Source organism: Delphinus delphis, chromosome 20 (genome assembly GCF_949987515.2).
Source record: "Delphinus delphis chromosome 20, mDelDel1.2, whole genome shotgun sequence".
Classification (NCBI taxonomy): domain Eukaryota; kingdom Metazoa; phylum Chordata; class Mammalia; order Artiodactyla; family Delphinidae; genus Delphinus; species Delphinus delphis.
Genome location: NC_082702.1, coordinates 4783176 through 4797191, shown reverse-complemented (window position 1 = coordinate 4797191; position 14016 = coordinate 4783176). Strand labels below are relative to the sequence as shown.

General features: G+C 41.0%; 1 protein-coding gene and 1 pseudogene across 1 annotated transcript in view; one reads left to right on the top strand and one right to left on the bottom strand.

Moving 5' to 3' along the window:
- Window positions 1-13723, bottom strand: part of LOC132415977 (zinc finger protein 160-like) — a 53264-nt gene extending 39541 nt beyond the window's left edge. Inside the window, 2 exon segments of the mRNA XM_069540259.1 lie at window positions 497-650; window positions 13655-13723. Of these exon segments, the coding sequence (XP_069396360.1) occupies window positions 497-650; window positions 13655-13705 (205 nt within the window). The 5' untranslated portion in view covers window positions 13706-13723.
- On the top strand, window positions 5642-6481 carry LOC132415981 (synaptobrevin homolog YKT6 pseudogene; annotated as a pseudogene).
- Window positions 13724-14016: the final 293 nt, after the last annotated feature.

Below are 14016 nucleotides of genomic sequence, written 5' to 3'. Positions count from 1 at the left end.
AGCTTAAGAGAGATTTCCATTCATAAAGTAAAATGGAGTATGACATGCTATGCTGTTCCAGAGCACATGCCCAGCTCTTTGTTCAGCAAGAAGAAAGAAAATTATAGTTGGGTCTAGAAATGTATTATAAAAATTAGTCAACTGTGCCTCCTGAATGCTTAGATTATTTGAAGTATGCAGATATCTAGCCCTCTTCCACGAACTACAGAATCAAAAGCACAAGAGTGAAACCACAGAATGACATATTTTTAAAAATCTGCCATAAGGCTTTCTGACTGCTGATGTTCTGCAACCCCCACTAATCGAGCATGAATACAGGACATCTGAAGAAGCGAGAAGTTATAGAGTCATGAGACGCATTATGAAGGCTTTTCATTCTGAATCCAAACAGCTTCAATCACTCTCTCAAGAACAGAGGAGATCTGAAACTCTCACAAGCATGCTAGGGGCTCATAAAAGACTCAGAAGGGAAAATGCAAAGATATACAGTAGTTACCAACTTCCGGAGAGGAGATATCCTCACCCAGGGAGAGCAGGTTCCTGTAGGTCTCCAACATCACGTCCCTGTACAAGGCCCTCTGAGCAGGGTCCAGGCATTCCCACTCCTCCTGAGAGAACGTGATGGCCACATCCTTGAATGTCAACAGTCCCTGAAAGGAAAGCACATTTCACCAAGTGGACAAGGACAGAGTTCTGAGTTTGACACAAAATTACAGAAGCAGCTCTGGCTAGAGCAAATGTTCTGACTGATCCATAAGATAATTGTAAGCAAGTTACATTTCTCGGTTTTTTTTCAACTGAGGTGAAATTCATGTAACATAAGGTTCGCTGTTTTAAGGTATCACTCAGAGGCATTTAGTACATTCACAATGTTGCACAAACACCACCTGTTTAGTTCAAAAACATTTTTATCGTTGCTAAAGGAAATTTACCCATTAAGCGATCGCTTCCCATTCTCCTTTGCCCCCATCCCTGTACACCACTAATGCCTACTGTCATTACACATTTACCTATTTGTGATATTTCCGTATAAATGGTATGAAATGAGCTTTTCCGTGTGGCTTCTTTCACTTAGAATGGTGTTTTTGGTTCATCCATGATGTAGTATCAGTACTACACGCCTTTTTTAGGGCTGAAGAATATTTAATTCTATGACTACACCACATTTTACTTATTCACTCATCCCTTGATGGCCATTTAGCGTGTTACCACTTCTTGCCTAGTGTTAACAGTGCTGCTGGGACTTTCATATACAAATATGTGTGTGAATACCTGTTTTCAATGTTTTTTTGGTATACAGCTAGAGAGGAATTAGAATCACGTTGTTTAAACTTTTTAAGGTCTGCCACACTGTTTTCCACAGCAGTACATTTTACCAGCAATGTGTCAGGATTCTCATTTCTCCACATTTTTACTAATACTTGCTATTTTGCATTTTATTATACTCATCCTAGTTGGTGTGAAATGATATCTCTTTTTTTAAATTTTATTTATTATTTTTGGCTGCGTCAGGTCTTAGTTGCGGCATGCAGGATCTTTTGTTGCCATGCGTAGGTTTCTCTCTAGCTGTGGTGTGCAGGCTCAGTAGTTGCAGCGTGTGGTCTTAGTTGCCCAGAGGCATGTGGGATCTTAGTTCCCCAACCAGGGATGGAACCCGTGTCCGCTGCACTGGAAGGTGGATTCTTAACCACTGGACCACCAGGGAAGTCCCAAATGATGTCTCATGGTGGTTTTAATTTTGCATTTTCCTAATGACTAACTTCGTTGAACATCTTTTCATGTGCTTCTTGGCTGTTTCTATATCTTCTATTCTTCAATTTTAGGATCAGAGAAATGTCTACTAGAAGTCTTTTGACCAACTTATAATTGGGTTCTTTGTATTTTTGTTGCTGATGTGTAGGCGCTCATATACTCTATAGAGAGTAGACCCTTACCAGATACGTGATTTGCAAATATTTCCTCCCATTTGGTAGATTATGTTTTCACTTACATGACAGTGTCATTCAGTGCACAACCATTATTAATTCTGTTGAAGACAAATTTTTGTATTTTGTCTTTCTGCTTTTCGCTTTTGGTGTCGTATCAAAAAAATCCACTGCCAAGCCCAAGGTCATGAAGATTTACCCCTATGCATTCATCTAACGGTTTTATAGTTTTAGCTCTTATATTTAGTTTTTGATTCATTTTGAATTATTTATATGGAGAAAGGCAGAGGTTCAATTTCATTCTCTTTCACATGGATATCCAGTTGTCCCAGCACCACTTAAGAGACTATTCTTTCTCCATTGTATATTCTTGGCACCCTGGCAAAAAAGGAATTAACCACAGATGTATGGGTTTATTTGTGGACTCTCATTCTACTGCTTTGATCTGTATTTCTATCCTCATGCTAGAACCCCAGTCTTGATTACTCTAGGTTTGTAGTAAGGTTTGATGTTGGGAACAGTAAGTCCTTCAACTTTGTTGTTTTTTTTCAATTTATTTTGGTTATCTGGGGTCTGTTCAAATTTAATATGAATTTTATTTTAATTTATTTCTTTGATTTATTTATTTTTGGCAGTGTTAGGTCTTTGTTGTTGCATGCGGGCTTTCTCTAGTTGCGGAAAGTGGGGGCTACTCTTCGTCGCGGTGCACGGGCTTCTCGTTGCGGTGGCTTCTCTTGTTGCACAGCACGGGCTCTAGGTGCGTAGGCTTCAGTAGTTGTGGCACACGGGCTCAGTAGTTGTGGCTCACGGACTCTAGAGTGCAGGATCAGTAGTTGTGGCGCATGGGCTTAGTTGCTCCTCAGCATGTAGGATCTTCCTGGACCAGGGCTCGAACCCATGACCCCTACATTAGCAGGTGGATTCTTAACCACTGCGCCACCAGGGAAGTCCCCAATATGAATTTTAGGATCAACTTTTCCATTTGTGCAATAGAGACTGCTGGGATTTGATGGGGATTGCATTGAATCTTCATAACACTTCGGAGAGTATTGCCATCTTAACAACTCTAAGTCTTCCAATCCATGAACAGAGGATATCTTTACATTTATTTAAGTTTTTTTTTCATTTCTTTCAGCAATACTTGTAGTATTCATTATATAAATCTTCCATTTCCTTGGTTAAATTCTTATTCTTTTTGATGCTGTTGTAAATGGAATTGTTTTACTTTGAATTTGTTGATTGCTAGGTACAGAAATACAACTGATAATGAGTACTGATACTGTATTCTGTAACTTCAGTAAATTTGCTTATATCGCTAGTAGTTTTTTGAGGATTCTCTAGGTCTTTCTAAATATGACATCATGTATCCTGTAAATATAGTTTGACTTCTTTTCCAATTTTGATACCTTTTATTTCTTTTCTTTCTAATTTGTATGGCTATAACTTCCAGTACAATACCAAAGTATAGTTGCAAAATGGGGCTCGCTGTCTTCTGCCTAACATTATAAGAAAGTTTTCAGTCTTCTACCAGTGAGTACGATGTTAGCTGTGGGATTTTAACAAATATGCCTTTTCAGATCAAGGATATCCCTTCTATTATTAATTGTGAGTGCACTCTGTTTTTGTTACATGGAGTGTTCTGTACATGTCTGTTATGTCTTGTTGGTTTACAGAGTTGCTCAGTCCTTTATTTCCTTATTGGTCTTCCGTCTGGTTGCTCTACTTATTATAAGGGGAGTACTGAAGTCTCCAACTATTATAGTTGAACTGTCCATCTCTCTCCAAGTTTTGTTTCAAAATATTTGGGGTTTAGTTGTTATGTGCATATTATTTATGATTGTTTCATCATATTGATGGATCGATCCTTTTATTGATATATAATGTCCTTAAAAATCGTTGGTAACAATTTTATGACTTAAAGTCTATTTAGCCTGATATTAGCATAGCTAGGATTGATTACTATTTCCATGGAATATCTTTCTCTATCCTTTCACTTTCAACCTATTTGAAGATCTTAAAGTGAGCATTTTGTAGAAAGATACAGTGGAATCATTTTTTTAAAATTTCTGCAATTGTTGCCTTTTAATGTAGAATTTAATCTTTTTACATTTAAAGTAACTCTAAACAAGGGAAGAATTGCTTCTGCCATTTAGCTATTTGCTTTCTATATGTCCAATATCTTCTTTGTTTTGTAATTCCTCCCTTGCTTCCTTCTTTGTGTCTCTGTCTGCATAACATTTGGATTCCCTTCATATTTACTTTTCTGTATATTTTAAAATTATTTTCTTAGTGGTTACCCTGGAAATCACAGTTTATTACTTTATATTAAACTAATATCTGAGTTCCAGTTGATACTCACTTAGCTTTAATAGCATATAACAATTGCTCCTATACTGTCCCCCTTTATATTGTTATTGTCAAAAATTACTTCTTTATACATTTTGCACTCAGTAACAGATTTACAATTACTGTCTTACACATTTGTCTCTTAAGTTGCATAGGAAAAACTGAGTTAAAAATCAAAAATACAATAATACTGGCTTTTAGGTATGCCTATGTAGTTACATTACCACTGTTCTTTATTTGTTCCCACAGCTTTGAGGTACTGCTGTTATCCTTTCATTTCAATCTAAAGAACTCCATTTAATATTTCATGTAGGATAAGTGAGTCAGCATGAACTCCTTCAGTTTTTGTTTATGAAGGCATCTCTAAATTTCACTATCAGTTTTAAGGCATACTTTCCCTGATAATGAATTCCTGGTAGTTTTTTTATTTTAACCTTTCAAACTTTAAATATATCATCAGACTCCTTCCTGGCCTCCAGTTTCTGATGAGTAATAGGCTGTTAATCTTATTGAGGATCCCTGTACACGAGAAGTTGTTTCTGCTTGCTACTTTCCCCATTCTCTTTTTGTCTTTTAACAGTTGGTTATGTGTGTTGCCCAGGCTCTCTATGTGTTTATCCACTTGAAATTTGTTGAGTTTCCTACATTTGTAGTTTTTAAATAAATTTATTAGGTTTTCAGCTCTTATTTCCTCAAATATTCTTTCTGCCCATTCTCCTTTCCTTCTGTGACCCCTATTATATGTATACTGGTATTCTTTTTTTTTTTTTTTTTAAACAAATGTTTATCGAGTTCTCATTTTGTGCCCACATTGTTTAACTAAGAATCACCATGTGCATCTTCTTTCATTTTTTTATTTTTTGGCTGTGCCACACAGCATTTGGGGATCTAGTTCCCTGACCAGGGATCAAACCTGTGTCCCCTGTATTGGAAGTGTGGAGTCTTAACCACTGGACCACCAGGGAAGTCCCCTATACTAGTATTCTTGAGAGTGCCCCAAAGGTTTCTTAGTCTCTGTTCATTGTTTTTCTTTTTTCTACCTTTCGTCTGCTCAGAGTGGATAATTCCAAGTAATGTATGTTTAAGTTCACTGACTCTTTATTCTGATGGTCAATCTTCTGTCAAAACCCTGTAATAAATTTTCAATCTCAGCTATGGTAGTTTTGGGCTCCAGAATTTCTTTTTCTTCTCTTTTCTATAATTTCTGTCTCTTTATTGATATTTTCTATTTGTTGAAACACTGTTCTCCCACTTTGCTTTAGTTCTTTGTCCATGGTTTCCTGTAGCTCTCGGAGTATGTTTAAAACAGTTGATTTAAAATCTTTACTTAGGAGCCGGCGGTGGTCTCGAGGGGCGGCGCCGCACTGCTCCCTGAGAGCTGGTCCCGTGGCCAGGCGGGTAGCCAGCCTGAGGGCACGGCGCCATGAAGCTGTACAGCCTCAGCGTCCTGTACAAAGGCTATGCCAAGGTGGTGCTGCTCAAAGCCGCGTACGACGTGTCCTCCTTCAGCTTCTTCCAGAGGTCCAGCGTTCAGGAATTCATGACCTTCACAAGTCAACTGACTGTGGAGTGCTCCTCAAAAGGCAGCAGAGCTTCTATCAAAGAATATCTGGGCCATGTCTATGTGAGAAACGACAGTCTGGCGGGAGTAGTCATTGCTGACAGTGAATACTCATCCCAGGTGGTGTTTACCTTGCTGGAGAAAGTACTAGATGAATTCTCCAAGCAGGTCGACAGGATAGACTGGCCAGTTGGATCCCTGGTACCATCCAGTAAGCAGGCCTGGATGGTCGCCTCAGTAGATACCAGAACACCTGAGAAGCTGACCCCATGACTAAAGTGCAGGCTGAACTAGATGAGACCAAAATCATCCTGCACAACACCACGAAGTCTTTGTTAGAGCGAGGCAGAAAGCTAGATGACCTGGTGTCCAAGTCCGAAGTGCTGGGAATACAGTCTAAAGCCTTCTATAAAACGGCCTGGAAGCAAAATTCATGCTGTGCGATCATGTGACAGCAGCTGGCAGAGGCCCCTGCGCTGGAACGTCACCATCATTCACATCACAACTGCAGCCACCAGGGAGCAGAGCTGCTGTGGAACAACCCGAGTGGGACAGACTCAACTTTGGCTTTAGAGCTCATGGGAGGAACCGAAGGGTGGAAGGGACCTGGGGGTGGGGAGGGAACGTTCAGATTCACATGTCTAGTAATTTGAGGTCCCCTAAAAGTGTATTTTGGGGCCGAATGAAACCATAAAGCTCAGTGACTCCCGTAAAAAAAATTAAAAAAAAAAAATCTTTACTTAGTACGCAATGTCTGTTCTTCCTTGGAAACACCATCATTAATGCAGTAATCATGGTTAAGCTGCCCAATCTGGAGAAATCCTTAGACATCTGTACTGAAGTTGGCCTGCACAAAAGCAGCCACTATGGCATTTGTTTTTAACAGTAAAATGTGTGAAAACCCTTGTGTTTTCATTTAGAGAATAGTCCAATGAGGAAATAAATGAGAAAGTCATCTCTATGTTTACTAACATGAAAATAACTCCAACACATATGGCGTGTAAATATTTAAATTTGCAGAATGGGGGGGAGGGATAAATTGGGAGATTGGGATTAACATATACACGCTACTATGTATAAAACAGACAGCTAATAAGAGCCTGCGGTATAGCACAGGGAACTCTACTTAATACTCTGTAATGGCCTGTATGGGAAAAGAATCTAAAAATAAGAAGAGTGGACATATGTATATGTACAATGATTCAGTTTGCATACGCCTGAAACTAACATAACATTGTAAAGCAACTCCAATTAAAATTTTTTAAAAATTTGCAGAATAAAATACCATAACAAAACATTTACCAAAAAATATTTTCTAAAGTCACTTTAGATTATAAAATGTATTTTTATAAGATTTGGGCTAAGAGCTAACAGTTGTACCTAATGGAGACAGTAAGTGATGGTGGAAGACATGACAGAGAAGGGGATGTTTTACTTCTCAGTCTCTAAACCGCATCACTACGTGGAGCTGAACCACAAATATACATACATGAGATGTCTAATTAAAAAAAATATAACCCTGAACAACAGTTAGTAGAATCAGAATGTGGCTCCAGGCTCTCTGATGGTAGAAAGTTCTGCTCCTATGTCTTGGCTAAATTATAATCATTTTAATCTAAAACACCTGCTGCATGAGAGTCTTTACCGGAACACCTGGGCCTTTGTGAAATGAATGTGGTGTGAATAATTTATAGAGCCTTTCCAGTTAGACAATTAACTTGATTCCACTTTTTAAAACAAATTATGTACTAAAACACCCTCTCTATACCTTATTTCTATTTTGGAACTTTCCATTCTATTCTAAAGTACTGATAATTTGGAGTCAGAAACACACTGATTCACTTAACTTCAAAGGAACTTATAATATCCGACAAAGCAAGTTTCCCCATATCAGTCTTCCTGCCCAGACCTCCTCAGGTATCTGTGCACAGTAGTACATCACTTACATATGTAGTCGCTTTCATCCTGGTTTACGTGGAGATGAAGGGACACTCCGAAGGGTGCACTACACGATCCTCACTGCTCTACCTCATTGACACCACAGAGCCGACTCCCCATCTCCAATCCACACCTGAGTATAAAACCTTTCACGGGGTGACCACCTGAAAGGGGGCTCTTCCCAAGTTCCCCGTCACTGGGTCACAGTGACATGGAATCTGCAGGGAGGTGACAGGAGACTGAGGGAAGGCCCTGTGTGTGAGTAAATATTTTAGACAGGAACCTTCAGAGACCGAGAAGCTCAGCGCGTCCAAAACGTGTCATTTTAGGAAGGAGAGAACAGTCCACAAAGAGTATGACCTTCACCTGGGAAAGGGCCATTCCTTCTCCTTTCTCTCCTCTTCCTCTGAGCTTCTTTCTCAGGTAGGATTATTCTGTGTGACAAAAACACGTTCTTAAATGCTTAGAATCAACATACCCACCCCCCCCCGCGCCACAAGTATACACACAGGGAGAACCTTAATTCGGGGGAGAGAAGGGCCGCAGCAACAGGAGGGATGCAGGCAAACAACCTCCTGTAAGGAGCCCAGTCGGTGAGCCCGTCACCCACTTCTTCAGGAAGCCCTCCCTGCTGCTGCTGGAACGCCCAGCGCTGCAACGGCACCGTCCTTGTCCACTTGGCCCTCAGCCAGAGGCAAGTGCCTCGTCCCAGCCCCTGGCTCCTCCCGAGGAAGCCGGCATCCAGTGACTGCTGATGCAGGATAGGATGCTTGCCCCATCCCACAAGTGGGAGCAACTCCGAAGGGCCACCCCAGCTCCAGAGCTCCCTGAAGCTATACTGAAGACTTCAGATTTTTGTCCTGAAGGCGATGGGAAACCCTAAGAGGGTTTAATGCCAACAGATGACACAATTAAACTTAAGATTTACCCTAAAACCTGTAACTATACTTGTTTCTTCAACTTAATTAGTGGCACAGTATCTATTCTTCCAGGGAACAATGTATCATCTTCAATTACTCCATCCTTTCCTCTTACCTACATCTAGTAAATCATCAAACGACACAGACTCTACCTTCTCAATAGGCTTCAAATTCATCCTTTCCTTTCACATGACGCTTTCTACCCCACACGCATCCTCACGTGTCACTCAGATAATTTCAAAGATCTGCGAAGTTTCCCTTGCCTGTGATTTCTTCTTCCTTCAATCCATAATCCACCTACTTATGAGAGTTCACTATTTAAAATGCAACACTGACCTATTAGTATCTTGTTTTAGCCTCTCAATGACCTCTTTGTGTCAACAGGATCAAATCAAGCTCCTTAGGAGAGACTATGTTGTGAGTCCCCTGGTGACAGGACCCCTGCTTTGCCTGCATTTCTTTCACTCTCTGCGTCACGCTCTGCATCCAAGCAACATTGCAGGATGCTAATATCCTCTTCTCCACCCTGACAATACACTTACTTTCTTTATTTTGGAATGCTGCTTCTCCTTCATTAGCTGTTGAATTAATATAAACTATTTAAATCCAACTTGAATAATAAAAATAAACTAAGATGAAATGGCTGTAAGAGCTGCCTCTCCTGATTCTTTCTCTTCCCCTAACGGTCCCATTTAATCCCACCCAGAAAGAATCATTCACCTCTGCAGTTTACGCATGCTTCTGTTATTTCATTTAACAAGGTATGTTTAAAAATATTCACATATCTATTTTCCCTGAAAGAATGTAAGCTCTGTGTAACAGGGAACATGTTTTCCACTCTGGTAGCTTGCATTCGGTTCCACATGCTGGCAGCCACCTCCTGAGATCTCTTCTGAACATAATTTGAAAGCCCACCTTATGGTAACTGACTTACCCAGCTCCTCATCATTCGGTGGGGTCTGCTTATAGGCCATTTGAAACAAGGCGTTTGAGTGGTAAGACGATATCCTTTTTTCAAAATTGTATTTATTTATTTATTTGGCTGCGTCGGGTCTTAGTTGAGGCACGTGGGATCTTTTTAGTTGCGGCATGTGAAAGCTTTAGTTGCAGCATGTGGGATCTAGTTCCCTGACCAGGGATTGAACCCAGGCCCCCTGCACTGGCAGTGCGGGATCTTAGCCACTGGACCACCAGGGAACTCCCGAGACGATATCCTTAATCATGTAACACTCGATGAAAACATAATTATTAAGAAAGAAATATCTGTGTTTCAATGTCTCATTGGAAATAGGTTGTTGAGACTGAATGAGCAGAGGTATAACTGCAGAAGCAGAAGTAAGCATACACCAGTTGGAAGATGTCATTGCGTTTACAGCAATATTATTTCATAGTAATATCATTTTATTATGAATATCATTTTATTACTTTCCTATTGGATTACTAGTGCTAAAATTTGTCTGTATACCAGAAGGTACAAGGATGTGGCTCCCAACACATCCACTGGTGCAACCTCGAGCACTATTTAAAAAGTGGATCTTATGTCAGCTGGGACTGGACCCAGGTCATTGAATATGAGGATATAATAATACCTAAGGAGCTAGGGTAGTCCACACTGATGAGGTATTTTCTATCTTCAACAAGTAGCCTCTTACCCCCTCAATGCAATCAGAGTAGGAACTGTTCTCCATTTGACTGCATTACCTGCCCACTCATACTCTCGTTGATACTGATTAGCGTGGACACACACAGCAACACATCCAACACTACACGTTTCCACATGGTCTAATCTTTTCTTCATAACCTCTGCCTTCAGTAAAACATACTGTGTATTTTTTTATGACAAACATCATAAACCAATAAATACTGTGTTTTTTTGCACTCAGTTATAGTGCTCCAATGTTTATGTGAAGATTGTAATTAAGCAATTATTCAAAAAGTTGTCTCAGGTCCTCTGGCTCAGTTCTGCTTTCTCATATAGGCATCCTACGTTATCAAAGGTTCTTCCTAAAATTTGGCCCAAAGTCTAAAACATAATATTATACTGAAGAGATGGAGGACCAACCATCTGTGTTTATGTTATTGATATTGAATGTTGCACTTATAGCAACATATTCTAAAGTCATATTAGTTTTTTTCCCTGTTTTGTTGAAATACAGTTGATGTACAATATTACATTAATTTTGGATATACTACATAGTGATTTGACATTTGCATACACTATGAAATGTTCATGTTAAGTCTTAAAAAAAGATCTTCCCCATGATACAGAGATAGAGAAAGAAAAGCTGAGAGAAAGGTATGCCTCTGTCTCTGGGTCTATGTCCCTGCCCCTTTCTTAAGAGTTTTTCATACTTGTTGGAGGACTGGGGCACGTTTCAAATTCTAATTATAACTGGTCACTCATTCCAGAAAACTGCCAAATGCAAACACAAGACCAATTTTGAAAATCATTTCAGGGATCTCACTTGCTCAGACCCAGAAAACCTGATCTACTTTAATTTCTCCATGTTATAGGTGATGCATGAGACTCACAGGGGAAGTAATATAACCAAGTTACTTTGAAGAAGCCTGAGTTGAGTGAGCAGAACTGAGTGTAAGTGGTGGCTTGTATAGGTTTAAGTAGAAAGAGTTTGTCCTAATTCCAGATTACTTTTCATATTCCTTAGCGAGAGAAGCTTCTCTTTCAGGGGTTTAATCAAACACAAACATTTAATTTTAATTCCTCTACTCCAGAAAAAAACAGAATCAAAAATTCCAAATTATATTGGGCTTCCCTGGTGGCGCAGCGGTTGAGAGTCCGCCTGCCGATGCAGGGGACACAGGTTCGTGCCCCGGTCTGGGAAGACCCCACATGCCGTGGAGCAGCTGGGCCCGTGAGCCATGGCCGCTGGGCCTGCGCGTCCGGAGCCTCTGCTCTGCAGCGGGAGAGGCCACAACGGTGAGAGGCCCGCGTACCACAAAAAAAAAAAAAAAAAATCCAAATTATAAATAGTTATTACTGCAGGAGAACATGGAAGAGGATCGCCTGTGGAGATGAGCTCTAAGCAGTCTCTTCATCATGAAAACATGGCCTCTGTTGGAACAAAGTTCCACATCAATCCAGCCCATCTTTCAACATCTGCACAGAAAGGACAAAAGAGGACTAGAGGGGAACATCTACTTAGCTGCAGACTTCAGCTCAGAGCTCACTAATTTAGCATTTTTTCTTAAGGGAAGAAAAAAGCTGTTAAATATTAAACTAACTGGTTAAACTAGGATTTGAGTGTTAAAAGATTATTGACATCCTTAACCACATGCATAGTGAAATGCTGTAAAGTTATCTACCAGACCAGACATCAAAGAACAGTTCCAAGTTAGGATATAAAGCATAAAACCCTCATAATCTGAACAATAAAATTTAGAGGGAAAATAATCTGGAAATTTAAAAAATAGCCACTGGGTTCTGAGATTAAAGTTAAAACAAGTGTGAGGATACATCAAATTTAGAAAAGGATGGCATGAGCCACAGTAGAAAAGGGAGAGGGCAACAGTACTGTTAATGATAGCCATTTTAGGAACCTCGCTGGTGGTCCAGTGGTTAAGACTCTGCCTTCCAATGCAGGTTCGATCTCATCCCACATGCCTCGCCGTCAAAAAGTCAAAACATAAAACAGAAGCAATACTGTGAGAAATTCAATAAAGACTTTAAAAATGGTACACATAAAAAAAATCTTTAAAAAACAAAACAAACAAAAGTAGCCATTTTAAAAAAGCACGAAGTGGTGAAAGAAATTCTTCCCCATTTCTTGAAAGGTAAGAGGAGGACCTAGAATTGACTAAGTCTCTGCCTTCTGGATGAATAGGGCTTGCAAATGAAATTATCATCTGATGCAATGATTAGAAAATGCAGACACCTCAAACACCTAGCTTGGCAACTGTCTTCTGCATAATTAAAACAAGTCAATAAATTTTACATAAATTAGATTATAGAGCCACATGTTAGTACTTCAGAACTTAATATCCCACGTCCAATCTACTCAATACTCACCTAGGTTTGGGGACCCCATTTTCTCCACCACTATGTGCTTTTTTCTCTGTGTATGTCTTTCTGTGTCCTTCTGCTTCTCTTTTCTCCTTTGACCATTTCTGTGTTTCCTCCTCTCTCTTCTATGCATCGTTTTCTTTCCCTCTCTCTCTCGATTCCTCCTCCCCCAGACTGTTTGGCCTCACTCTGTTGCAACCTCTGTATCAACACCTGTTGTTCTTTCTCCACAATATTTTTCTTTTTTTTTTTTTAAATCCATCTTCTGACAAAGGCCTTCCTGACAACTTTCCATACAGTTAGTCATAAAATAAAAAAATACAGAACACAGCAGACAGTGTCTCATACACTAGAAACCAACATGACAGGAGTCCCTTCTCATTTTTCTCATCACTGTAATAAAAAAAAAAAAAACCCAAACCTAAGAACTTAGTTTTGGTGAGGCACAGGACGTTGGTCCCCTACCGAATGAACCGAAATAACCCAGCAGAGAATTCAAACCAAGGGAGTAAGATTTGGAGCGGGGCGGGGGGGAGGCGGGGGATGGTGGTCGTGGTCAGTCTCCACAATATTTCTGATGCCTCACTAGCTGCATATATTTCCGCCTCTGTATTCCCTCACTGGTCTCCCGGGAGGGAGGTGAAGTCCTGAGTCAGGACTTTACCCGACGCAGGGTGGGGTGGGGTGGGAATGGGGGTGGGGAAGGGGGCCGGGAGTCAAAGGTTTGAGAAAGGGAGTCAGAGTAGGAAAACATCGCTGCAGGAAGTCAGTGTCTATATGGACCGAAGGCAGAAAGTTGGGGCCGGTACCTGCCTCAGAACGATTTAACCGGAACCAGAACCAGACTCCAGGGACCCGAACCGAGTCTTCTGCCGACGCCGAGACAGGCGAAATATTAGACTCAGAGCAAGAGCGACGAGCGCGTTCAGGGGTTTTAACTTACCGGGAGACCCCGGAAAGCCGGGTGTGGTGGAGCAGTGCCCGAAGACCTCATAGCATAATTTCCAGAAAAACCGAGACTTAACTCTCCTGAGTGCCTGCGACGCTCCGCGGGATCCGCTTCCGGGTCTGCAGGGAACTGCGCGTGCGCACCGGGGCGGGGGCGGGGCCGGAGGCGGGGCGGGGGCCGCCAAGGGGCGCGTCTCAGACGCTCCGGCGGGTGGAGGCGGTGTCTCTGGTGGAGCCTCACCACCCCGCACCCGCCACTGGAAGATTCTGGTCTGTTCCTCTTCCTTGCGGACAGGCTCCGCGTTTCTACTTTGAATCTTTTGAACGTGTCTGTTGTCCTTTGGAGCCAGGCTACGT